This window comes from Ochlerotatus camptorhynchus, unplaced genomic scaffold (genome assembly GCF_037179485.1).
Source record: "Ochlerotatus camptorhynchus isolate MF236.1 unplaced genomic scaffold, CSIRO-AGI_Acam_v1.1 ptg000550l, whole genome shotgun sequence".
NCBI classification, from domain to species: Eukaryota; Metazoa; Arthropoda; class Insecta; order Diptera; family Culicidae; genus Ochlerotatus; species Ochlerotatus camptorhynchus.
The window spans coordinates 3,518,251-3,542,010 of NW_027041033.1; the positions used below are offsets into that span (position 1 = coordinate 3,518,251).

Consider the following 23,760-nt stretch of genomic DNA (forward strand, 5'->3'; position numbering starts at 1 on the left):
AATTGATACGTTTTCAGGTTTTTTGACAGTTAGCCCATGCATTATCTGTCAAAAAACCCGAAAACGTATCTAATGTGCGCCGGCCTTTACTCGCCTAGACCGGAGGTGGCCGTAAACTAGTATAAGAGAGGAGCTGATTCAAAATAAACTGCCTTGGCAACCTATACCTAGGTGATTTCTAGCAATACTGCCAATGCAATCAAGATAGACGTTGTTCGATTGGCTCTGGCTTTTACAGTTTGGCTTAAAACCAGCCAGTCCGACCTGGATGTTTAGATCTTGACCCCTCTCTTACCCTCTTCCAGGAACAGAAGAAAATGGAACAACATACGCCCTCCAGTTAGTGTCAAAAAGCACAGTGAAGGACAAGATAACTACATATAGGTGTCAAATTCATGGCTGAATGTTGGATTTTTGTATGGGACAGTGACCGAGTTTGTTTACAATTTGCTCTAAAACCGCACTCCTCCCCCTCCCCCGTGACCTCCTCCCCTATATAGTGACAAATCTGTATCACCATTTATATACCCACCATGGGGAAGGATAAATTTATGCAAACAAACAGGCCGCCATTACCGAGCTTGCACAGAAAAAAAGTTGTTGAATATTACATCCAAACTGCTGCAACCAGGTCAATCCATCGGTTATGTAATATAACGTTGTATCAACATCAATACGAAACTAACGATTTTAAATTGGCTCACCAATTTAGTAGCCTATTGGTCCCAAGCAAACGATTAACGTACCCTATTCTAGTTGAAATTCTATTACTACACTATGTTAGTTTTGATTCGCTATGAAAGTTTGACAAATAAAATCAGGGGTGTGTGGATTCATGCAGAACATGCAGGGGTGAGTGAAATAGCTTGGGACTGCTTGGGACCGTTGTTCTGGTACTGAGTGAGCCAAAAATAATAATGATTTTCTTCGGGACCCAGTGGTCTTAGAGTTACCTCTATGGTTGTATTGCTGATTGCATCTGAAACCATGGACTGTCCCAAAAATGTAAAAAGTGTGATAAAAGTGCACGTTTCCGTCAAATCGTTTTGATGTCTTGGGAGCATTTATTGCTTGCATCATAAGAAATAAGTGCACCGAAGACACCAAGACGATTAGACGCAAATTTGTAGTTTTATCACACTTTTTAATAAGTGAAAACGCGCTTATTAGTCCAATTTGGTGTGAAACGCGCAATACGATGTACATCGATTTTGCGAGCAAAATTACATCCATTGATTTAATATTATATCTGCTTTCTGCTATTACATCCTCGATTACATCATTATTTAATACATCAGCTTGAATTACATTGATCGATATTACATTTTTTTTGCTGTGTACACACATTTTAGGGAAGCTGATGATATGTTCCCACCTTTATGCAGGGTTTCTACCCATCTTGAGAATGTCGTGGGTATCATTGTTCGGATCACCCTGTTAGTTTTGTCAAAAAAGATTTTGTTGTCAAACAACACGGACATTTTTTCCAAATTCTGTTTTTCTAGAAATCCACGAAAAAAAAGGTAACTGTTTTGGACATTTTGGAAGCTTTTTCTTTAAAAAGCCATCTTTCAGCTATGCCCTGCTGCATCGACCAGTGTCCTCCGGGTAAATTTGGGTTAGTCAAATTCCCACCGAGCCTCGTAATTCAGACACGCTGGCGGGATGCTATCAAAGCCGGAACCGGTACGACTCCTTCCGCGCTCAGCGACCTAAAGGACCCTTGGAGCAAGAATGCTTTGGGCAAAATGAAAAGATACAATGCCACCGGTGCTCAACTGGATCTGGAGATTTGTCTGGGTCACTTTCCCGACCCGAACGATCGTGGCTACCAGGATCCGACGGTTTTCGTCAATCGGTGAGTTTTGACGATCTGTTAGTAGTAAAAGTTAAATAGGGGAAATGCAGGTAATGTCGGCCTAAGTGTCCCTAATTTGGGCCCATACAAAAATTCAGCAATCGACAAAATTTTCAATAGCAACCAAAAATATCCATTAGTAACGTCCCAATAACGCGTTCATCTAGATAAAATTGATAAATAGCAGATTTTTAGCGATGGGCCCAATCTTAGATAGGCCAACATTAGAGACATTTCCCCTATGTAGGTAGCGCTTTTTTGTTAAATCGTGTTAGTGCCTTCGGCACAATTTTTCCTTAGTTCATAAGAAGACACCACTTTTATCAGCGATTCCGCACTTGTGAGGAGTCAAGTTAGAAATGCAAAATACAATAAAAGTAACTTTTTCCAGCACTGGAAAGCGGGTGGATCTAACCTGTTGCCGTCTGTGCCATCGTTTCGAATCAACTTCGCAGATGTACTCACTGGATGGCAAAATTAGTGGGCAGCATCTCAATGAGGCTATACTGCAAACGATGAAGATTCGTTTGAAACAGGAAGAGGATCCACGATTTCTTTCGATCTGTCACAGCTGTCTGGTGAAGGTGGATTTGGTGAAGGTAATTCAAAATAAGTACCTCATACTAGCAGCATGCCATGGGTGCTTTCTGCAAGAGCAAACTCCTTTGGAGCTGGTGGAACCTGCCGTAAATAATATGGTTATCGGCGAAGAGATGATAATTAAGGAAGAAGGATTATCTGAAGAAACTATTGTAAAGGATGAGAAAATGAAAGCTAATATGGGTGACAAAACTGTACAGGCGGACACGCAGTTGGTTATAAAGTTAGAGGAGCAAGGCGAAGTAAAAGTAGATGAAAGTGATGCTGTTAAGCCGAAGAAACGTGTGGTCGTTAAAAGAAAAGTTGAAGATAAGGTCCATCAAATATCGACTTTGAAGACGATCCGCTTGCGCACGGTTGCGGCGAAAACTTGCTACATCTGTCCAACGGTATTGGCAGATGCGGAACATCTGCTGGCACACCTGACGGAGAAACACGCTGGTAAAATTGATTACATTTGCCCGCACTGCGATGGGAAGCAGCTGAAAACGGTCCTATCCTACAACGGTCATCTCAGTTTGCATGATTCAAGTGGTCGACCGCTTCAGTGTAACTTCTGTACGCTTCGGTACAGCACAAGGAAGGGGCTAGAAGTACATGAAACGCGAGCACATGGAGCCCCCCGTAAGCATCAGCCACAGAAGAAAAGAAACCGACAGATTCAGTGTGAACATTGTGGTAAGGTTTTCAATTCGACATCGTCTATCCAAGAGCATAAGTTGGTTGTACACCAGCAGGGAATAGCTGCGCAATGCAAGATTTGCCTTAAGGCATTCAGTCACAAAAGCAACCTGAACCGACACATGCTAACTCACACAGGGGAGCATCCCTACAAATGTGACACGTGTGGGCTCCAGTTCAAAATTGTCACCGATTTGAATAAGCACGTTCAAAGCGATCATGAGGGCAAGATGCCTTACTATTGCTTCAAGTGCAATCTTCCACTGAAAGACAAGAATGCCTACCAGCGGCATAGAACTCAGCATAAATTCAAACAAGGTAAATTGTCTCATTTACGAGTGAACGACTTAATCAATGATTCAACTTCACTTTCCGCAGGTCCAGCAAAACGGACTTTTAGGTGTGGTCTTTGCCCGATAACATTTGAATCGCCGCCGGATCTGCAAGCTCACATCGACGAGCAGCATCCGAGCCAGGACTACCCTTACACGCCCTGTCCTTTTTGCTCGGATAAATTTGTAACCCCTAATCAGATGCATATGCACAAGTACACGAAGCATTGCGACCAGCGGACTTCCCGATCGACCAAGCTGCTGTGCACCATTTGCGGTGATCAGCAGCGCACGCGATACCATCTGGACTCCCACATGACCAAAGTGCACGGGGCGGAGAAGAAGTACGCCTGCAAACTGTGCGACAGCCGTTTCACGATCGAAAGAAACTTAATCCGCCACCAGGACCTGCACAAAGAAGTGAAGAAATTCGCCTGTGAGTTCTGTGCGAAAAGCTTCCATCAAAAGGTGGCCATGGAGAACCATCGCCGCAGCGTCCATACCGGTGAGAAAGCATTTGAGTGTGAGGGCTGTGGAAAGGGATTCAAAGAAACGTCTATGTACTATCGCCATAAGGCCACGTGCATGGAGAAGCAGGATGCAGAATAATAAACGAGCAATGATGTCAACGTTATAAAGCACCCGATAGAGGTTTGTTTCATAGATTCTAGAAGTAAAATATCACGGCCAGTAGAGTTGAACAGGGTGTCTACTACCTGGGAAAGCCTGAAAATTCTGGAATCTTCATTTTACCTGGAAAAACCTGGAATTATCAGACTTTTAAAATTCCTTTATCAAGCAATTTTTTTTAAGAATAGAATATCTTGAAGTATACCAGAGAAGCTTTTAATGAATTTTAAAATATTGTATAATACAACTAACTTTAACTTCCTCGTTGGTTACTTTTATACCCCGTACAGGCTATGGCTTATATCATGTAATATAGGCTGTCTTGCAATGAGCACTCATACATAGGATTTCCAGTGAAAACTAGATGTATGAGTGCTCATTGCAAGACAGCCTATATTGCATGATTTAAGCCATAGTCTGTACGGGGTATACTCTTTGAACTTAACCACTTATTCTCGAGAATAGGTGAATAGTTCAGCATTGGATTTATCTTCAGTAGCAAAATAACTGTTTTAGCTTGAATTGTTTTTTACTATTCTTTTGAATCTTGAGACATTTTAATGAATCTGGAAGAAGCAAGATGTCAATTTTTCTCTTCTTAAAATGGTTATGTTGAATTTGCAGCAAGAAGCAGCTTGTCAAAACAAATACAATGGACAAATTCCACACTGTTATACAGACTTCAGGGGAAACATGTCAGAAGGGTCTAACTCGAAACGTAAACAATGAATTGGATCGTCGGTTTCTTACGAATGACAACACACCCACTCAAACTAACTAAAACATCTCGCAGAGCAATGTTTGTTCTATGAGCTGGTGTAGTCAGATTCCGTGGGAGTGTGGTCGTTCAAGAGAAATCGACGTTGAAAGTCATTGTTTACGTTTCGAGTTATACCCTTCTGACATGTTTCCCCTGACTTGGTATAATTTTGAAGACACATCTTATTCAGACCATATCAGTGCAAACATTTCAAAGGGGCGTAATTGCATTTGTAAACAATGGCTTTAGCCATCGATTTCTCGCGAATAAGAGCTCACTCATGAAAAATAATGACACCAGTAGGTAGAGGAATGTTTCCTCTACCAGCTAGCATTGTTATTTTGAAGAGGTAAGATTTCATTCGCGAGAAATTGATGGCTAAAGTCATTATTTACAAAAGCAATTACGCCCCTTTGAAATGTTGGCACTGATATAATATATATTGCCTATTCATAAAATTATCTAATTTTAATCAATCATAGTTTAGTAATATTTTTGAGTGCATCTAGTATTTACTTTTCGATTCCCGATTTAGCTCATGTTCCCACCTTTTATGCTAATCGTGACCTATGTGGATCACCCTGTTTGTGGTGTCGCCGTTTTGTCAAACCATTCAAAATATTATAACTTTTGTTGACTAAATTATGGAGATGTTTTCTCAAAATTACGTATAGGTATTATCGGTCTTATTTTTGTGTAAAGGATAATCATTAGCCTCAGCTTGACCTGAACGTGAGTAAGTAGTTTGCTTCCAGATTTCCTGAAAATCAAGCCCTCGCCAAGATGCCCTGTTGCATTGATCGGTGCCCTTCGGGCAGGTTCGTGCTGGTTAAATTTCCACTGAGTCGCACCATTCGCACACGCTGGCGGGATGCAATTAAAGCCGGAACCGGTGCGATTCCTCAGGCACTCAAAGATCTCAATCACCTGGCCGCCAACGACGATGAACTGCATATTTGTTTCGACCACTTTCCCTATCCGCACAACGGTGGCTACCAGGACCCTACAGTTTTTGTCAATCGGTGAGTTTTTGTGATTTTTTCATATATTTTTGATTCGTTGTTTCGATGGAATTTGTTTGATTTCGCAGAATTGGCCAGCGCGTAAATTTAGACTGTTGCCGACTGTGTCAACGCTTCGAATCGACTTCGCAGATGTATCGACTGGATGGGTCTTTTAGTGGACAGTCTCTGTATGGAGCTATATTGCAAACGATAAAGATCCGTTTGAAGCCTGAAGAGGATCCCCGATTTCTTTCGATTTGTAGCGAATGTTTGGTTAAGGTAGATTTGGTGAGGGCGATCCAGAATCAGTTCTTTATGATGGAGGCTCGGCATAAGAACATTCTGCGGTTGCAAACTCCTTTGGAGCTGGTGGAACCGATAGAACCGTTGGACAGTATTCTGGTTATCGTTGAGGGAATCAAAGAGGAGAGCGAGGAAGTATATTCGAAGCAAGAGGATAATCTACAGGACTTGCCAAAGGAAGCTATTGTGGAAGAGGAGACAATGCTACTTGAGATGAGTAATGAAGCAGTGGTTGATAAACCATCAGAGCCAGTCCGGGAGAGGAAACGGGTTATTACAAAAACTAAGAAGCTGAAGGCTTTGAAGAGAGCAGCGAAACCGGATATTGCGGTGAGCCAACCAACGACGCCGAAGAAACGTAGTGTCGTTAAGAGAAAATTGAAAGAGAAGGTCCAGAAAATGTCGCCTTCGAATAAGTTTCCCCTCAGGACGATCGCGGCTAAAACATGCTACATTTGTCCAATCGAATTGGCAGATATGGACCACCTGATAGCACATCTGGCGGAGGAACACGCCGGTAAAGTTGACTACATTTGCCCGCACTGCGATGGGAAGCAACTGAAAACGATCCAATCCTACAACGAGCATCTCAGTTTTCATGATTCAAGCATTCGACCGCTTCAGTGCAACTTTTGTACGCTTCGATACTGCACCAGGAGAGCGGTTGAAGTACACGAAACGCAAGCCCACGGAGCACCTGATAAGCATCTACCGCAGAAGAAAAGACTCCGGAACATTCAGTGTGAACAATGTGGCAAAGTGTTTGGCTCGATAGCGTCTGCCGCAGAGCATAAACTCGTTGTACACGAAAATGAAAAAGCTATAGAGTGTAAGATTTGCCATAAAAAACTTGGCTACAGGAATAGTTTGCATCGACATATGTTAACCCACACGGGAGAACAACCGTACAAGTGTGACACGTGTGGACTTCGGTTCAAAATTATCACCGATTTGAACAAACACATTCAGGGCGACCATCAGGGCGAGATGCCCTACTATTGCAACAAGTGCAATATTCCACTCAAGGATAAGAGTACCTATTATCGGCATAGGACCCAACATAAGTTGAAAATAAAAGGTAACTGTTCTAGCCCTTTTAACTGGTGAGCCAATAATCGTTAACGTTAGTTCCATTTCGATTCTATTAGGTCCAACGATACGGTTGTGGAAGTGCGCACTATGTTCGACAGTCAGTAACATCTCGCAGGATTTGCAAGCTCACATCGACGAGCATCATTCAAAGGAGGACTACCCGTACACGCAGTGTCCCTTCTGTCCGGAAAAATTTCTATCCCCTAGTCAGATGCAGATGCACAAATATTACAAGCATTGCGACCAGCGGACTTCCCGATCGACCAAGTTGCAGTGCGTCATCTGCGATGAACAGCAAAGTTCGCGAGGCCAATTGGATACCCACATGGTCAAGGTGCACGGAACGGAAAAGAAGTACGCTTGCAAGCTGTGCAACAGTCGTTTCGCGAACCGGGCCAACCTTAGCCGCCACCAAAGTCTGCACAAAGAGGTGAAAAAGTTCAACTGTGAATTCTGCGCGAAAACCTTCCACCAAAAGGGCGCCATGGAAAACCATCGCCGCAATATCCATACCGGTGAGAAGGCATTCCTGTGTCAGACCTGTGGCAAGGGATTCAAGGAAACGTCGACGTATTACCGCCATAGAGCCACGTGCGTGGAGAACCAGGATGGGGAATAAAAGTCAGTGAATGGCTGAATGTTGGAATGAAGCGTAAAAGAGATATCACAGCCATGATGCTGTTCAGCATAGTGCGATTCTCATAGAGATTGCTTGATTGAATAGCGTTAAATTGAGATCAAGTGAATGCACCTTTCAAGCGCAAGAAGCTATACATATTTTATTCAAGGTGTACTATAACAACAATTCAGGTAAGCAAGCTCTTCTCACACTTATGGATCTACCTACAATGGTTTAAAAATTATTGGAAAGCTTTCCCTATGAAAGCCGCATTTTTTTATTGTCGAAAATGACAACAAAAGCACTCTAATGTTTTAGTTTATTTCAAACATCACAGTTTGTCAAACTAAACCTATAGAATATGTCTCGCGTAACATTTGAAAACGGCACAAAAGCTTTTGTATTAAAATCACTTGGACCCCTGCTTTCAAGTTTGGTTACAAAATTGCAACTCTGGAGAGCATTTTGTGTGGTCGTTGGGGGCACCATTGTGGTTCTGAATATGGCGATGAGTGTGTAAAATATTGCGCAATTGCATCCTCCCTATTTACACACGCCCGAAGATAGGAGGCGAATGCCACTTCGACTTGTTTCATCTACTAACGACTTTCTGATGACTGTGTAAGGGGAAGCAGCATATGCATGTACGTAATTGGTGGATTTGTTAGTTATTTCGACGCTTTTGGACAATGCTTGACATTTACCACGTTTCAATAGTTTCTTGTTCAAAATAAACAGTCAGAAGCATTGTTATCGATGCGTAGAAATATTTCTGATCCATTAGGGATAAAATTATTGAAATTGGTCCACGGGCAGCTGAGTTATTATTGTTCAAAATCTTTCATAATTTCGTTACATGTTCTATTTTCGGTTTTCACATAGTGTACCCTCATATAGAAATCACAGACGTAGTCCTACGTCAAAAATTTAAAGTAGATCTGATCTTAAATCTTAATGGTTTGTTTGGGGAAATTCCATGGCAACTAACAGTGCTTTGAAAACAAGTGAAAATTTAGCTACAAATAAATACACTGCCGATAATCGCATATCAGTCCCATTTTGATAGGGAATCAAGCAAAGATAGGACTGATATGCGATTATGGGTGGTATAGCCACCGACAAACCGACATGAATGACAATAGCAAAAACAATAAAAAATTTAACCAAAGCACACTACTGACATCTGGCTCCGTGTTCGCAGAAAATATTTAGCTAAGCCATGAACCTGCATGCAAAAGTTATGAATTGGTTCGTGTCTGATCTATTCTGAACAAATAATTTTTATCTAGATCAAAAAAAACCTTTGGTTTTGACAGTTCGGATCACTGCACAACTAAATCGGGCATAAGCCAGAATTAAGTGTCATGTCGGTTTGTCGGTGGTATAGCTTATACCTATGTCATCATCCTCTGCTTGACCGTCAAGCAGTACAATTCAGTTTTGCTCGCTCTGTCGAGTTGTTCGAAAGTTTCTAGTTTGTTTCAAACGTTCGCAAACGTTGTCCGGTTTCGGGTGTCTGTGAGTGTGTCCCACAATGGGACGAAATCACTTGCGGAGCATTCAATGATCGGAAGATCCCTGTGAAGCTAGCTCGTGTGGTGTACCTATTTTGAATAGGTTCGCTACTCTACCCACCGATGAAATAAACGCCCAGCCAGCGGCAACGAACAAGCGCAGTAAGAGAAGGAGGAAGAACCAATGGTGTAAAACGCTGTCCAGACTGGAGAGTTATAACATGTTATAACGGTTGTCAAATAATTGCAGAACAGAAACCACCAGCAAGATAGCACTGTAACATGTTATAACTCTGTAGTCTGAACGTACTATAAGTGTAATGATAGCCCAAGTGCGGCAAACGTCAAACTACCACCGTTGGTAGTGAAAAATGCACCCCTTAACACGCTCATCGCTAGCTTCGCGTCAATGGGCATTAAAGCTGAGTTCAAGCTCAGTAGAATCAGAACCAAGGTGATGCTCCGCACGAAAGTGGAATATGAACTGGCCACATCTTACCTGAAGAAGTCCAAGGCGGAATTCTTCACTCACGATATCCCAGGCGAGAAGCCCTTCAAAGTGGTCATCCGAGGCAGTGATGCAAAATATCATGACACTCACGTGACACTCGACTTCGCATCAACCGACTATCGCTGACGGATCTTTTTGTCACACAGTGAGAGTTAGAGCCATGGCAAACAACAATCACCAGTAATGGTCGCTGCTCACAAGCAAAACGTTACACTCGCTGCTGATGATGAAAAGCACAACGAAAACAGTGAAGACTTCTGCATTACGATCAACAATCAATACGAAACTAACGATTTTAAATTGGCTCATTACTTGACTAGCCTATGGGTCCCAAGCAAATCGATTAACGTACCCCCAGTACCCCATTCTAGTATAAATTCCAGTACTACACTATGTTTGTTTTGATTCGCTATGAAAGTTTGACAGATAAAATTAGGGGTTCGTGGATTTTTATATGTTTCGAGGGGTGCATCGATTAGCTTGGGACCGAAGATAGTACCAGAGCTGAGCCAAAAAGTTGAGCTCGTTTCTTCGGGACCTTCTGGTCTTAGAGTTACCTCTATGGTACGATCATGAGAAAAAGCGAAACGACAGAAGAAAATGAAAACAATGCCTACGCATTCCAAGTTCGTCTCGGCAGGCGCGACTGTGTGAGTTACAAACAAAGCAGGCAACATGAAACGGAAGCTGTTGGGCTCACTCACCAACACACTCAAATAAGCAAACAAAGCAGCAACTGTTTCAAAACGAGCACAGATGAGTGTCGTGATTGTCGGGAATGACCAGATCGGTGATGGATCACAACAGAAGACGACATTCACCAGTTGCTTTTTACTTCTTTCCTCAACTTTATTGATGGTCATGGAGAGAGCTTCGACGAGCACATTGATAGGAATGTACAAAGCGTTACTACAATCAGCTGTTTGGCGATCGTGATTGTGATAGGTCGCAACTCTGATCCGAGGTTTACCGAGCTTCGACCCGAAGTTAATCGAAGCGGAAATCAAGGACCGCCACAAGCTAGCCCCAACTGCTGTCTTTCGTCAAGAAGTACCGGATTGCCCTTTCTTGGTGCTTTTCCATAAGAGAACGGTGACGCTCAATGCGTTGAAGGCCATCCGCTCCATCAATTTCATCATTGTCTTATGGGAGCCATACCGTGGTCACGACGTCACCCAGTCCCTAATAAAAATACCATGAACGAACGATAACCCAAATTGAACTATTCAACAAATGGTTTGGATGATACCCCGAACACGTCGTTAAGCAAATTAACCATAACATTTTTATTAAGAGTGTCAGCGTTGCCTGAATTTAGGCCACGGCACCCGAAACTGCTACATCAAGCCGCGCTGTGGCAAATGTTCCTCCGAGTGTGCTCTCGACGAGTCGGAAACGACTAAATGCGCCAACTGTGGTGGCGCTCAGCAAGGGTCCGACAAACAGTGCTCCAAATGCGAAAATTTCAAGTGGATCCGAAAGCAGGCGTCCATAAGAAACCAACCATGACGGAAGAAGGACAAAACGCCGGCATTCAGAGTGGAGGACTTCCTGCCTCTTCGTGCTACGTAACACGGTTTAGCAAATCCGCGGGTGCAATCGAGCCCTCGTCAAGAAACGTCTGGTGCTTCTGCTGGACAAAGCTCCCCATCCCCACTGGATTCTGGAGGCAATCATCAGCACAAAACGTCAATCCCGATCCTCTTCTCTGCTGATGAGCTGATGAAGGTTTTCGTCGACATGACCAACGCTCTTCGTCAGTGTCACAACAAGCCCGAACAGATCCAAGTGCTCTGTACGTTTATTATTCATTATGGCGTCTAAACCGATAACTATCGTCACGTGGAACGCTTGCATGAAAAAAAGCTCGAGCTTGCTGACTTCCTCGGCAAGCACAATACCGACGTGGCCCTCCTAACAGAGACCCATCTCAAATCCGGTGACAGCTTTTGTTTGCATGATCACCACATTATCCGGCTTAATCGTATCGATTCCAGGAGAGCGGGTGATGTTGCGATCATCAAGAAAGGAACCAAGTTCTGCACGCTGCTCTATATCCGCACTTCTATCATCGAGGCCCTTAGTGTGGAGGTGGAATCACTAACTGGAAACGTCCGGTTCATCGCTATCTAATTCAAGAATGACCTGACCACCATCACTCGCACGAGCTCACGATTCGTCATTGGGGGTTATTTAATTGCTGGCCCCGAAGCATTCGACCACTCGCAGCATGGGCTGTAGACAGTGAAACTCCCGGATGAACCGAACCTTCCACGTTGGACTTTTTTTTTCTATCGAGCTTTGGACTATCCCAACCAATGCCGATCAACGATCTCAGCTCCGACCACCAACCGGTGGTGGCTGAAGTCAGCATCAACGTGGCACCTGCTCAAAGCCTGCGCAAAGATTCCCATCATGTCAACTGGGTGCAGTTTGGGCATGTGGTTGACAGAAACATCGATGAAAATCCGCCGACTGACACCTTAGTGGACATCGACCGGGCGCTGGAAGGACTCCACCAGGCCATATCCGTGGCTGACGAGATGTTTGTTCGACAAGTTCCTGTGAGGGGTAAGTTGGTTGCCATTGATTCCCACACCCAAATTCTGATTCGATCGAGAAATTTTTGTAGACGCCAGTTTCAGAGGACTGGAGATCTGGACAAAAAACGTGGTCGATCTGAACAGACAGATTGCTTCCAGAATGGACGCATTCCGAAATGAAAGCTTCGGGCGTGTTGTTCAGAATCTGGATGACCGGAGCGGTAGCCGTCAATTCTGGAAGGTAACCAAGGTGCTAAAAACTCATCCCAAACCCGTTCCACCTCTCAGAGTCAGAAATGATGACGATCGGCTCATTACTCCACAAGAGAAAGCAAATGCGATTGGCAATCATATTGTCCGCTCGAAATCAGTTGGTGCAATGCGTCCAACATGTAGATTACTCCCCTTGTGCTGTGTCTCCGGAGGATAGAAGTACTTTAGAACAGATTTGCTTAGCGCTGAAATATTCAAAGAATAGGAACGCCCCCAATTTTTAAGGCATATTTAACCTAATAATAAAAAGACTTAGCATGAAAGTCTAAGCAGTTTTAACTGCCATCTTCAACAGATGCTTGGAGCTGCACTACTTTTCAAGCATCTGGAAGATAGCAAAAATAAAATCGATCCGTAAATCCGGTAAAGATTCAGCATTGCCGTCAAGCTACAGACCGATCAGCCTCCGCTCAGCGCTGAGCAAATTGTTTGAGAACTCATTCTCAATAAACAATATTCTCCTACCGGAACAGTTTGGGTTCAGGAAGGGGCAGCTTATAGGTATCTAAGATATCAGTTAGAACTTTATAAGTACAACGTGAGAAATACAAAGTTTAGAGTGGGATGCCCCTAGGCTGTTTTCATAAGATTCACACGTGCGATTGATGTGTTTTGCAAGTTGCGCAAATCTTTGTGTGAAGCACATGATAAAAACCGACGCGTAATTTTTTGTTTGAGTGAAGGTTAAAACAAATTTAATGTGGTGGCCTCTTCAATTGTTAAACATTGTTGATCAGATTTTATCATTTCAAACAGATACACAAACAGAAAGTTGACCTAACTTTGCTTGACAGAAGCCTGAAAGCTGGAAACGACCCGAGTTTGGATCAAGTTGGGAAACCCAACCAAAGTTTACGGCCATAAATGTCCCAGTCGTCCGGTGCAACGCCTTATCTATCCGTCCCAATGTTCTTTTCATCTTTTGATTGTACCACTTCACAAGCATCATCGACTCATCGATTTTAGCCGGCCAACCAGCCAGTCAGACGGCCGAACAGATGCAACCGCCGAACAACAGAACATTCGTTATCTACAAAGCAAACCGCTCGCTGTGTGTTTGTGCAGAGTCCATTGACGAGTTGATAAGTTGCCGATACATACGAGAGAGAGCACGCTGATGCTAGTGCCCGGTATACGTTCGTAGGTGTGAAAGATGGTCCACCGACGAGTACCCAATCGAAATGCTTATCAATCTGCGCGACCAACGACGAACGGCAGGTACCTGCTGCTGCTACGGCAAACGGCGACAATAGAAGGGCTGTAATCACAATCATTCGGAGTCAAGGGCTTTCTATCGTTTGGTTGGTGCATCGACGAATAGAAATGACGCTGCGGGAAAAGACTGCCCCGGAAATACCAACGCACCGGAAGTATTCGGTCTCGCACTCGGGCCGATTCAAATCCCGACCAAAGATTCGACCGTCCCTTAGCGGAGATCTATTCCAACCGGATGCGCTGGAAACCACGGTAAGTCGGCTGTTTTCAGTTAAACCCGAATCGGAATTGAACATTCAACAGTACCGATTTTCCACAAGAAGAACAACAACATGGACAACGACTACAGAAATGAGGAAGCTGAACCGAAACAGTCACCCAACGGTCCATCACACCGGGTTGTCGACCAGGTAGACGTCAGTGGTGATACAAGTTCGGGGAATCCCCAGCAGGTGCATCAGCCTCATCTACAGCACCATCACAGCAACCGTCAGCAACGGTCTTCGAGGGAGATTCTGGAGACGTCCTTATGAGGCGATGAGGTAAACAGTCTGAGAACATGCTGCTACCCCTTGTGTTGCAGCATATTGTACGAGACCCCGCATACGCTATCTACACTACTGGAAACGGAACGAAACAAGCGGCTTATCTGTGATGTAACGTTGTATACCTATTTCTTTTGTTGTTTCCAGCATTTGATTAGAAGTTGCAATTCGGTTGTGGTTGTGGTGATTTTTTAAGGTACCTGTAAGTGTTGTATATTGATATTTGTATAAGTACTTCATGTCTTTCTATTACTGAATAAACAACTCTCGATGCAGAGAAGATTGCAATCGAGAGTGGTAAAGATAAGCTTTCTTTTTGATTCGTATGTACGTGCGTGGTAGTGTTGCACTTGGACGAAGAAGTGGCCGTTTCCTGATGAAATCGTCTGGAAATAAACGTGACTGATACGTTGAACTAAGCTGGAGCCTGAAGGAAATAAGCGTGTCAGTGTGTTGAGGTGGACACCATGGTCCGAGAGCAAACCGAACGATATTTTTGATATCAGCTGTCATCGATCTGAATGTGTCCACAATGGTTGGACGTTTAATTTACAACCAGTGACCACTAACAGTAATTTACAACCCGTCAACCACCAATGGTCATACTTCGTGCGGGGCCATGAACTTTGATATGCATCATGATAAGGTTCACAAGAACCAAAAACATCCTTCGAAAAAGTTCTTTAGATTCGTAAAATTTTTAAGATCGGAATTCTCTCGCTAGGCGATGATAGGTACCATACGAACGGTTTTAGTAATTAACACTTGATTTGTGGACTAAGTATCCGGATTTCGGTGCTTTACGGTACTTGATATCTATATCACAGACAAACAGACATAACACTCGTAAGTTGTTCATCGAACAAGCATTGCACGGTTAATTTAAGAGTATCGCATATTGAATTCCCTTGCGTTTGACGTTTACACACTACCGCCATCTAACGGCGTAACGCTGTACTGCCCACCACAGTGTGCTCAACAGTGAGAAATATTCAATGTGTTATGTCTGGTTGTCTGTATCAATATGCTTCGTTCTGAGGTTGTAGCCTTGGCTGCTTGCGTGTAGATGGCTGATGAGTGCAGCAAATGAATGGATCAGTGCAAGTTGCAAATAGAATTACTGAAGAATTCTTTTTGTAAAATCGGACCAACTTTTACAACTTGAGTCAAATTGATTAAGTTGACACATGGAAAGCAAATTTGTTGTTGTTTACATTTGCGGAACAAGCATTTCACATCACAATAAAATGCAAAACATTTTATTTCGAGTTGTTTTGAACAAATTTACTATTATCACAGACAAACAGACGTAACTCTTCATTGTGTATCTTCGTTCATGCATTTAACGGTTGATTTGAATATTATCAGTTCCGCGAACTACTCGCCGCAGCGCTGGCATCGGATCACTTTGACGTTTCTATATATTCTATACAAATTTTATGCAATATTGTTTACGAGTTAGCGAGCAAGCTTGTTTTCCGCGAGAAGCCAGATAGATGTCGTTACTGAGGTTATATGTTTTGAGATACTATGTTTTCAAGAACAAGTTTTTCAAAGAGTTACGTCTGTTTGTCTGTGCTATTATGATGTAATTTATTTTGAATACTCCACTTGATCTCATTCTGGTTGACTTAACGATTTTCACAGCAAAAATAAGAGCAACATTTTACACTATTGAATCAAACGGAAAACTAGTCTAAACTGAGAAGCATGGATGCTAACCATTTACATCCATGCTTCTCACACGAAAAGACTTGAGTTTCAATATCACCCCGGACAAGTCATGAATGACTTAACATTTGTTAAACAAAACAAATAAACAATAATCGTTAGTTAAACGACCCATGAACTTAAATTAACTTTTCAACAAGACGTTAACAGCAAAACATGAAGTGTTAAGTTCTTCTTCTTCTTCTTCTTCTTCGCATTTCAAGCTTATTGCTGATCGCACATTAGCTTATTGCGTGCTCTCAACATAGTGTACTAGATACACTTCCATAGTTCCTATGAGTTGGTGGGTCGGTGGTTAGGGTCCAGGTGTGGGAGCTGCCTTCAATTTCAATTTCAGATAACTACACCGCAGTGCAGTGCAGATGATTGTTTGCCCCATAATTGCGCACAAAAATAAGTTTTCTGAAGCGCTTTTGTGAAGACGTCGAACACTGAAGGCCAAGGAACGTTCCCAGCAGGAGATGCAGGAACGCAGTAGCAACGAAAGCTCCTGGACAACGATGCCGTTCGGACGCAGGAAGGTGTCATGGACAGTTTTCTAGAGGCACTGCAGAAGGGATTAGTGTTCGGTAATCAGGATCAACGATAACGACGGGGACCACGGCCTGCGGGAGCGAAGCGGAGGGCACAACTGATTCAAAGCTGATCGTGGACAGGAATCGCATCCAATTCTTACTCCAGTTGAGAGATGCTCTCGGAGCTGTTGGGATCTTCGTAGGAACTACTTAGCTCGAGGTACATAGGTGTACGGACTGTAAGATCGACTCTACTTATAATTATATAAAAATAAAGCATTTTAATACTTAAACTATTACCTATTTTCAACTGAAAACAGTAACAGTAGTTGCTACTCCGTGATTGACCACATTTAGCGAAATTTGTACAAAGAACCATATGAATGGGGCTTGGGGCTAGCAATCCATTCCCAGTGTACAAAATCCGGAGAATCCATATTTTTGAGATCAATAACGGCGCCGGCCAAGTCCGTATGGTCATCAGGGAACGGAAAGGATTGTTATTTCAACAACCGTTGCTACTAGCGACCGAGTATACCTCTGCATTAGACTGATGCAAATTTTGAAATTTTCGCCCACAGTGCTCAAACGGTTTCAAATCAGGTCCTGATTAGCCTCCCAAAATTTAAACTAATTTGGTAAGAAACTGACTTGGCACAAACCATTCGAAGTTTATATGGAAATTACAATGGGAAAACCAAACTTTTTGTTCATTGTCTTCTACCCATTTTCCATATTGCTTTTTCGAAAATTTCTATAACTATTCTTACGGGAAATTTTCTAAGCTACAACTTTGCGGAATGTCGTTTTTCAGCCAAATGTCAAATTAAATTGTTATTAATTTTTTGAGAGATTGATAATCTTATAGCATGATCAAGCAGCTGTTCTGTGGGCAACACTGTATTCTGCAGTGTGACATAGTAGCCATGATTTTTGTGCTCTATTCTACGTGTTGTGTGTTGCTGTTGCCTGTTAAACAGTTGAATGAGCATAATCATAAGACATCAGTGACTTGAATCATTAATAACTTTTGTTCCTTACATTTGATTGAAAAGCTGTTTTCAACAAAATTTTAGCTGAGAAAAGTTTCTACAATCATTGCTATCATTTTTAAAAGCATAGTGATGTGGTGAATTGTTAGATAGGTATGAACAAAAACATAAGTTTTCCCATAGTAATTCCCATATAAACTTTAAATGGTTTGTGCCAAGTCAGTTTCTTACTAAAGTAGTTGAAATTTTGGGAGGCTAAGCAGGACCCAATTTGGAACCGTTTAAGCACTGTGGAGCGAAAATTTCAAATTTTGCATCAGTCTACTCTGCATCTCCACGGTTGTCACGGGAAGAACGTTTTTGTTAGTGGGAAGGGTAAATTAGATCTGGATTCACATTGGAAAGTGATGCGATCTTTTAAAACCTGTTAAACAAATGACGCGACCCTATCAACTCAGTAATGTAAAGATACTTGGGGTTTAACCCACGATCTTCTGCTCAGTAAGCAAAAACGGTCGCTCTAATGCAACCGTGCCCTTTACATCACAACAAGCTACGACCGACTTCATTATCGGTTACAAGAAGCTATTACAATAAAATGAAATCATCCAAAGTAGTTAACAATGTCTTCCGAACTGATTCAGGCGTACGTCACATTTGTTTAAATATACTTATTACTTTTCTGAATCGTTCCTCCAATTTCTGTTATTAACGATTTTCTACAATAGAGGCCTGGATATATAAACTTAGTAATGTAATGAGGCTTGGGTTTTCACCCATCTATCATCTACTCATTAAGCAAAAACATTTGCTCTATAGCCACCGTGCCCCTTACATTACCACAATCTATGACCGACTCAATAAAAAGTTATTCAAATGAAGCGACGTGTCTGAAAGCAGCCAACAATGTCTTCCAAACTGGATCACGCATACACCATTTCCGAAATTCATGGTTTAAACTATTCAACTTTTGATTATTAACTGCGCTTTATGCTTTCGGAACCCAACGATGGTGGTTTATTCTGTTGTGGGAGAGCAAAGCAAAGCAAAACCGATCCCTCCAGGGTTATCGAGCATCTCACAACCACAACACTTTACGACAAAATATGATTAAGTTTTCACTTGGTATGTAATGAACAACAGAGATACGCGATTATTCATATAATTTCAGTGGTTTATGGTTAATTTTAAATATACTAACGGTACTGCCTACGGCGACTACGACGAGCCACCAACCACACCAAACCGAACGCACTCCCAACAAAAGCAGACACGTCCGGAGAACCTTGAGACCAGGGCGCAATTCCCTCTGCAAACAAACACGTCAATCACAATCCCTCGCGAATAAAAGCCCAAAAACTAACAACACTAACAGGCATAATTCCTCTATCATTTCGTATAGACTGTTTGCGAGACTGAGCTACCTACGAGAAATCAGCGACCAACGCGTCTGCCCGCAAAAGCAACAACGCCCAAATCTCAAAGCTCTTCGGACGTCCCCTCGAAAATGCAATCGAGAAATGTATAAGAACAATCTTCAACTGGAACGTACTCACCAAATCAATACATCCGGTCGAGCATCCTGGAGCAGAGTTCCAGCGCTAATCCGGCAAATGCAGCCGAAAACTATGAAAGCGAACGCACGCACAAAACAGAGAACAAACTTAAAACACAACCATATCCAAAGGGGTTCGAAACTGCACTCTTGAACTAAATTCTTCCTACTGTGTTACCTGACTTATAACGAATATACGTTCTATACGAGTACCCCGAATACAACGTATAGTTCGTCTAATTTTACATTGCAAATGCTATGCAAAATTAGACGAGTCATACGTTGTATTCGGGGTACTCGTATACAACGTATATTCGTTATAAGTCAGGTAACACAGTAGATAAGAATGGTAAACATCCAAGTTGCTGTTAAATGTTAAAAACAGATGATGAACCAAATGACGATCATCTCCAAATCATCTGATAATAGTAATAGGGCTTCGGTGTACCACAAATTAAATCGGAGTACATCGTAAGACTTTTCAAATTGAATTTGTTATGACAGATTAAATGATGTCAAATCAACTCGTTTAATAAGAAATTAAAATTTGTACGTATATGGCCTCCACTTTTGGAGGTATAAGCCATTTTTTTTGCATTCTATACGATTTGATTGTTTGTAGATATGTTTGTATATCACAGAAACAACTTTAAATATACGTGCATTCTGGTTGTCTTAGCAGGTCCATTGAGGCGAGAAAGCAGTCACACATACCACTACACCACCGGCGCCGGCTCCCCCCCCCCCCGTTGTGTTGCGTAATTTGTGCACGAAGCCTTACACGATAACCGCAAAAACCCGAGGGGGGCGACTCTACCTACGATGCAGGAAAAATTGTGTTTTTCTGTGGTTAGCTACGCACACGCTTAGTAGATAGAAAGATGATTGATGACGATTCTGAAGATTTCTTATAAAAAGATGATGCACGGTGCAAGTAGATGGGGAAATGAAAGAAGATTTTTCGAAGATTGATTCGCTAGTGTGAGATTTGTTGAGCATCTAGAATTGAGATTTATATGTGTCGCCCCCTCGCAAAAACCTAATAATGACTACAAAATAAGCATTTTCAAGGGAAACTGGGACTACCCATTAAATGAGTAAAATTTTACCCATTTATGAGTAATTACAACTACAAAAAATAGTAGTAAGTATTCATTTGTGATTTCTATATGGGGGTACACTTTGTGAAAACCGAAAATGGAACATGTAACGAAATTATGAAAGATTTTGAACGTTAATAACTCAGCTGCCCCTGGGCCAATTTCAATAAGTTTATCACCAACCGATCAGAATTATTTCTACGCATCGATAGAATGCTACAGTCGGAAGCATTTCAACAAAAAAAAACTATTGAAAAAGTGGTAAATGTCAAGCACTGTCCAAAAGTGTCGAAATAACTAACAAATCCACCAATTACGTACATGCATATGCTGCTTTCCCAACACAGTCATCAGAGAGTCGTAAGTAGACGAAACAAGTCGAAGTGGCATTCGCCTCCGGTCTTCGGGCGTGTGCGAATAGGGAGGATGCTATTGCGTAAAAATTTGCACACTCATCGCCATAATCAGTCCAGCCTCCCTTGAAAATGCTTACTTTGCACTCTTTTTTAGTCATTATTGTGTATTTTGCGGGTACCGTGTATATCGCGACAGTAAATTGAAATCAAAATGATATATGAATGATTTATGATATAGGAACTGCAAACTTTAATATCGATTTGCTTTCATGTTGTTGACCGACTTTTCTCGAGTAGGCCGTGTGCCCACTGATGTGGCGGAAATGTGTATGCCTCGCCGGGCCCATAATGCTTCACAAGCAGTAAATAATTTTAGCAATTTTGTGAGCAGATATAAGTATCAATTGAAACACGTGGAATTTATATCTGCCCGATAAAATTGCATAATATTGACTGTTTTTTTATAGTTTACTACGTCTTACTTATTCTTCTAATGAAAATGAATTGCAGAGCAGACATTTTTGTTCCACAAGTTTTATTTCATTGTCGGTTCGGAAATTCGGAAAAGTCCCGGTTTCGCGTGGTAGAACTTCGCGTCAGTTCTTGGTAGTCGTGCCTTGTCCACTTCCGTAACATTTCGAACGAGATTAACATTGACTGCTTCTATATATAGTTCCATTATTGTCATTCAAAATTCACGTACAAATTACGTGAAAAGCATTTTAAACAAAACGGAATATCACGGAAAAGTTGCCAGCTTTCCAGTAGTTTTTACCCCAATTTCACGTAAGCGATAATCGAAGTTGAATCTTGCTCGGCTACATGCAATTTCGGGTAAAAGTTAAGTAAAAAATAGAGTGGACGTATGAGCACACTTTCTACTCGCCGCCATTTCTACCCCGATGAAGTTTATCAGCCGTGTGTTGTTGTTTACTTATTCCTCGACAAGTTTATGTGCGAAAAGTGCATTTTTTGTACAAAATCATCAAAATTCGGGACATTTCCCCAGAAAAGCGCAAACAGATCGTGCACAAATGGTTCACTATTCCCAAACTATCAGTAAGGAATCGTGGTGAAAATTGAGGAAGTAAGTATCGGTGCAGTCCAAACCGCCATCCGGAAGTTTGATGGAGAAGTTACCTTCGAGGACACATCGAAATCTGGCCGTAAACCGGGACCGGTGGACCGAATAGTGGACCAGAAGATCACCAAGCTTTCGTCAATAAGAAAAGTGCCTCTATTCGAGATTTGGCCAAAAAACTGAGAACTTCGAAGAGTAACGTCCAACGTGCCAAGCCAAGAAACGGACTGAAAACGTTCAAGAAGCAGAAGAAGCCGAAACCGAGGCCGAAACGGAGTCAGACACAAGCCGCATCCGTCAAACCGAGAACTCGGATGCTAAATGATAGCCTGCTGTGTGAAAAATTGGCGCGTGTTATCATGGACGATGAAACATACGCAAAATTTGACTACAAGACGCTTCCAGTAGACCAATACTACACAGTCCGTGATGGTCAGGAAGTTGCCGATGCTGAGAAGTAAATTTTACCAAAAATTTTGGCAAGCGATATGTAAGTGTGGCAAATTGTCAAAGCCATTTGTGACGAAGGAGACGATGAACACTGAAATTTACGTTCGAGAGTGTTTGAATCGGCGTCTGCGGCCCATGATCCGTCAACATGATGACCCAGTACTATTTTGGGCCGATTTGGTGTTAATGCACTACTCGGAAGACACGGTAGCTTTGTTTTTCTTCTGTTCGGGACCTAACATCACTGCGACCAGTAATTTGATCTATTGTAGTATATGCCGTGTCCTTAGTTTAGTGCATGTCGTATTACCATAGAGGTAACTCTAAGACTAGTAGGTCCCGAAGAAACGTGCTCAACTTTTTGGCTCACCTCTGGTACTATCTTCGGTCCCAAGCTAGTCGATTCACCCCTCGAAACATAGGAAAATCCAATAATCCCTCATTTTATCTGTCAAAATTTCATAGCGAATCAAAACAAACCTTGTGTAGTACTAGAATTTTGACTAGAATGGGGTACGTTTATCGATTTGCTTGGGACTAATAGGCTAAGGGGCCTCCCTTAGCTCAGTCGGTAAAGGCGCAGCTACAAAGCAAGACCATGCTGGAGGTGGCTGGGTTCAATTCCCGGTCCGGTCTAGAAATTTTTCGGGTTGGAAAATTTCTCGACTTCCCTGGGCATAGAAAGAATGGACTTGCTACACAATTATACCAATGCAAAAATGGTACAGGCATCGAAAGCTCTCAATTAATAACTGTGGAAGTGCATCTAGAACACTAAGTTGAGAGCACGCAATAAGCTAATATGCCATATGCAATAAGCTTAAAAAGCGAAGAAGAAGAAGAAATTGGCTAGTCAAGTAGTGAGCCAATTTAAAATCGTTAGTTTCGTATTGATTGTTGGTATTACTCCATAATTATTAAGAAATGATGAAGTATTCGATTTTTTTACAGTTATCATTCTTGCTTTCATCGCAAGGATCCGACTCTAATTGAAAGGTTCCGCTATTTATACCCTTCGAGTGTTGAAACATTCACCAAAGGCGCACCCCTTTGTCAGTCAAAATTGGATTCCTTAGCAACAAAATTATGGAATGACACCAATAATGACCATGCATCAGAACCCTAGTCTTAACCATTTCAAACTAGAGATCAACGAATAGAAGATTAGGAATCACATAGATGAAGACTAACTAACTCATTTTTTCCTTGTTTCAAGATCATCCTCGGTGGGCAAAGCAGAGTCTTGTCACTATCAACAAGGCATAAAAAGTAACAAGGACTAAGATGTGTTCCTTTGATTACTGAAAAATCCTGTTCCCCTAGTTTGAAGTAGTCAGGACTAGAAATCGGTGGTAGGTCTTACATCCCGTAACATACCACGAAGAGGTAATCTACCCACGTTACGAGGTGACACGCTAGCTTGGTACAAAGCAAACAATTTGCAATACGTGCCAAAAGAGATGAATCCTCTGAATTGTCCGGAGGCCCGGTCAATCGAAA

General features: G+C 42.2%; 3 protein-coding genes across 4 annotated transcripts; all 3 read left to right on the forward strand.

Annotated features, from left to right (window-relative positions):
* Positions 1-1,447: 1,447 nt before the first annotated feature.
* LOC135713324 (zinc finger protein 595-like) lies at positions 1,448-4,107 on the forward strand. The gene is made up of 4 exons (XM_065236427.1): positions 1,448-1,523; positions 1,576-1,858; positions 2,250-3,457; positions 3,518-4,107. The coding sequence occupies exons 2-4, from the start codon at positions 1,578-1,580 to the stop codon at positions 4,078-4,080; spliced, it is 2,052 nt and encodes a 683-aa protein (XP_065092499.1). The 5' UTR covers positions 1,448-1,523; positions 1,576-1,577; the 3' UTR covers positions 4,081-4,107.
* Positions 4,108-5,470: 1,363 nt separating this feature from the next.
* LOC135713321 (zinc finger protein 595-like) lies at positions 5,471-7,885 on the forward strand. 2 transcript variants are annotated; one of them, XM_065236423.1, is made up of 4 exons: positions 5,471-5,535; positions 5,603-5,883; positions 5,952-7,246; positions 7,317-7,885. In XM_065236423.1, the coding sequence occupies exons 2-4, from the start codon at positions 5,645-5,647 to the stop codon at positions 7,877-7,879; spliced, it is 2,097 nt and encodes a 698-aa protein (XP_065092495.1). In that variant the 5' UTR covers positions 5,471-5,535; positions 5,603-5,644; the 3' UTR covers positions 7,880-7,885. The 2 variants fall into 2 exon arrangements, with proteins under 2 accessions (XP_065092495.1, XP_065092497.1); XM_065236425.1 differs by having other exon boundaries at positions 5,504-5,535; positions 5,606-5,883.
* Positions 7,886-13,846: 5,961 nt separating this feature from the next.
* On the forward strand, positions 13,847-14,787 carry LOC135713348 (uncharacterized). The gene is made up of 2 exons (XM_065236455.1): positions 13,847-14,187; positions 14,259-14,787. Exons 1-2 carry the CDS (start codon positions 14,044-14,046, stop codon positions 14,466-14,468), a joined length of 354 nt encoding a protein of 117 aa, XP_065092527.1. The 5' UTR covers positions 13,847-14,043; the 3' UTR covers positions 14,469-14,787.
* The last annotated feature ends 8,973 nt before the right edge of the window (positions 14,788-23,760 follow it).

What these genes read in the sequence shown, in the direction of transcription:
- LOC135713324 (XM_065236427.1), top strand. Translation starts at nt 1,578, where the DNA reads ATGCCCTGCTGCATCGACCAGTGTCCTCCGGGTAAATTTGGGTTAGTC. An exon ending in CCGACGGTTTTCGTCAATCG is followed by an intron (nt 1,859 to 2,249) that starts GTGAGTTTTGAC and finishes AACTTTTTCCAG; the next exon opens with CACTGGAAAGCGGGTGGATC. An exon ending in TCAGCATAAATTCAAACAAG is followed by an intron (nt 3,458 to 3,517) that starts GTAAATTGTCTC and finishes CACTTTCCGCAG; the next exon opens with GTCCAGCAAAACGGACTTTT.
- LOC135713321 (XM_065236423.1), top strand. Translation starts at nt 5,645, where the DNA reads ATGCCCTGTTGCATTGATCGGTGCCCTTCGGGCAGGTTCGTGCTGGTT. An exon ending in CCTACAGTTTTTGTCAATCG is followed by an intron (nt 5,884 to 5,951) that starts GTGAGTTTTTGT and finishes TTGATTTCGCAG; the next exon opens with AATTGGCCAGCGCGTAAATT. An exon ending in ACATAAGTTGAAAATAAAAG is followed by an intron (nt 7,247 to 7,316) that starts GTAACTGTTCTA and finishes CGATTCTATTAG; the next exon opens with GTCCAACGATACGGTTGTGG.
- LOC135713348 (XM_065236455.1), top strand. Translation starts at nt 14,044, where the DNA reads ATGACGCTGCGGGAAAAGACTGCCCCGGAAATACCAACGCACCGGAAG. An exon ending in CGGATGCGCTGGAAACCACG is followed by an intron (nt 14,188 to 14,258) that starts GTAAGTCGGCTG and finishes TTCCACAAGAAG; the next exon opens with AACAACAACATGGACAACGA.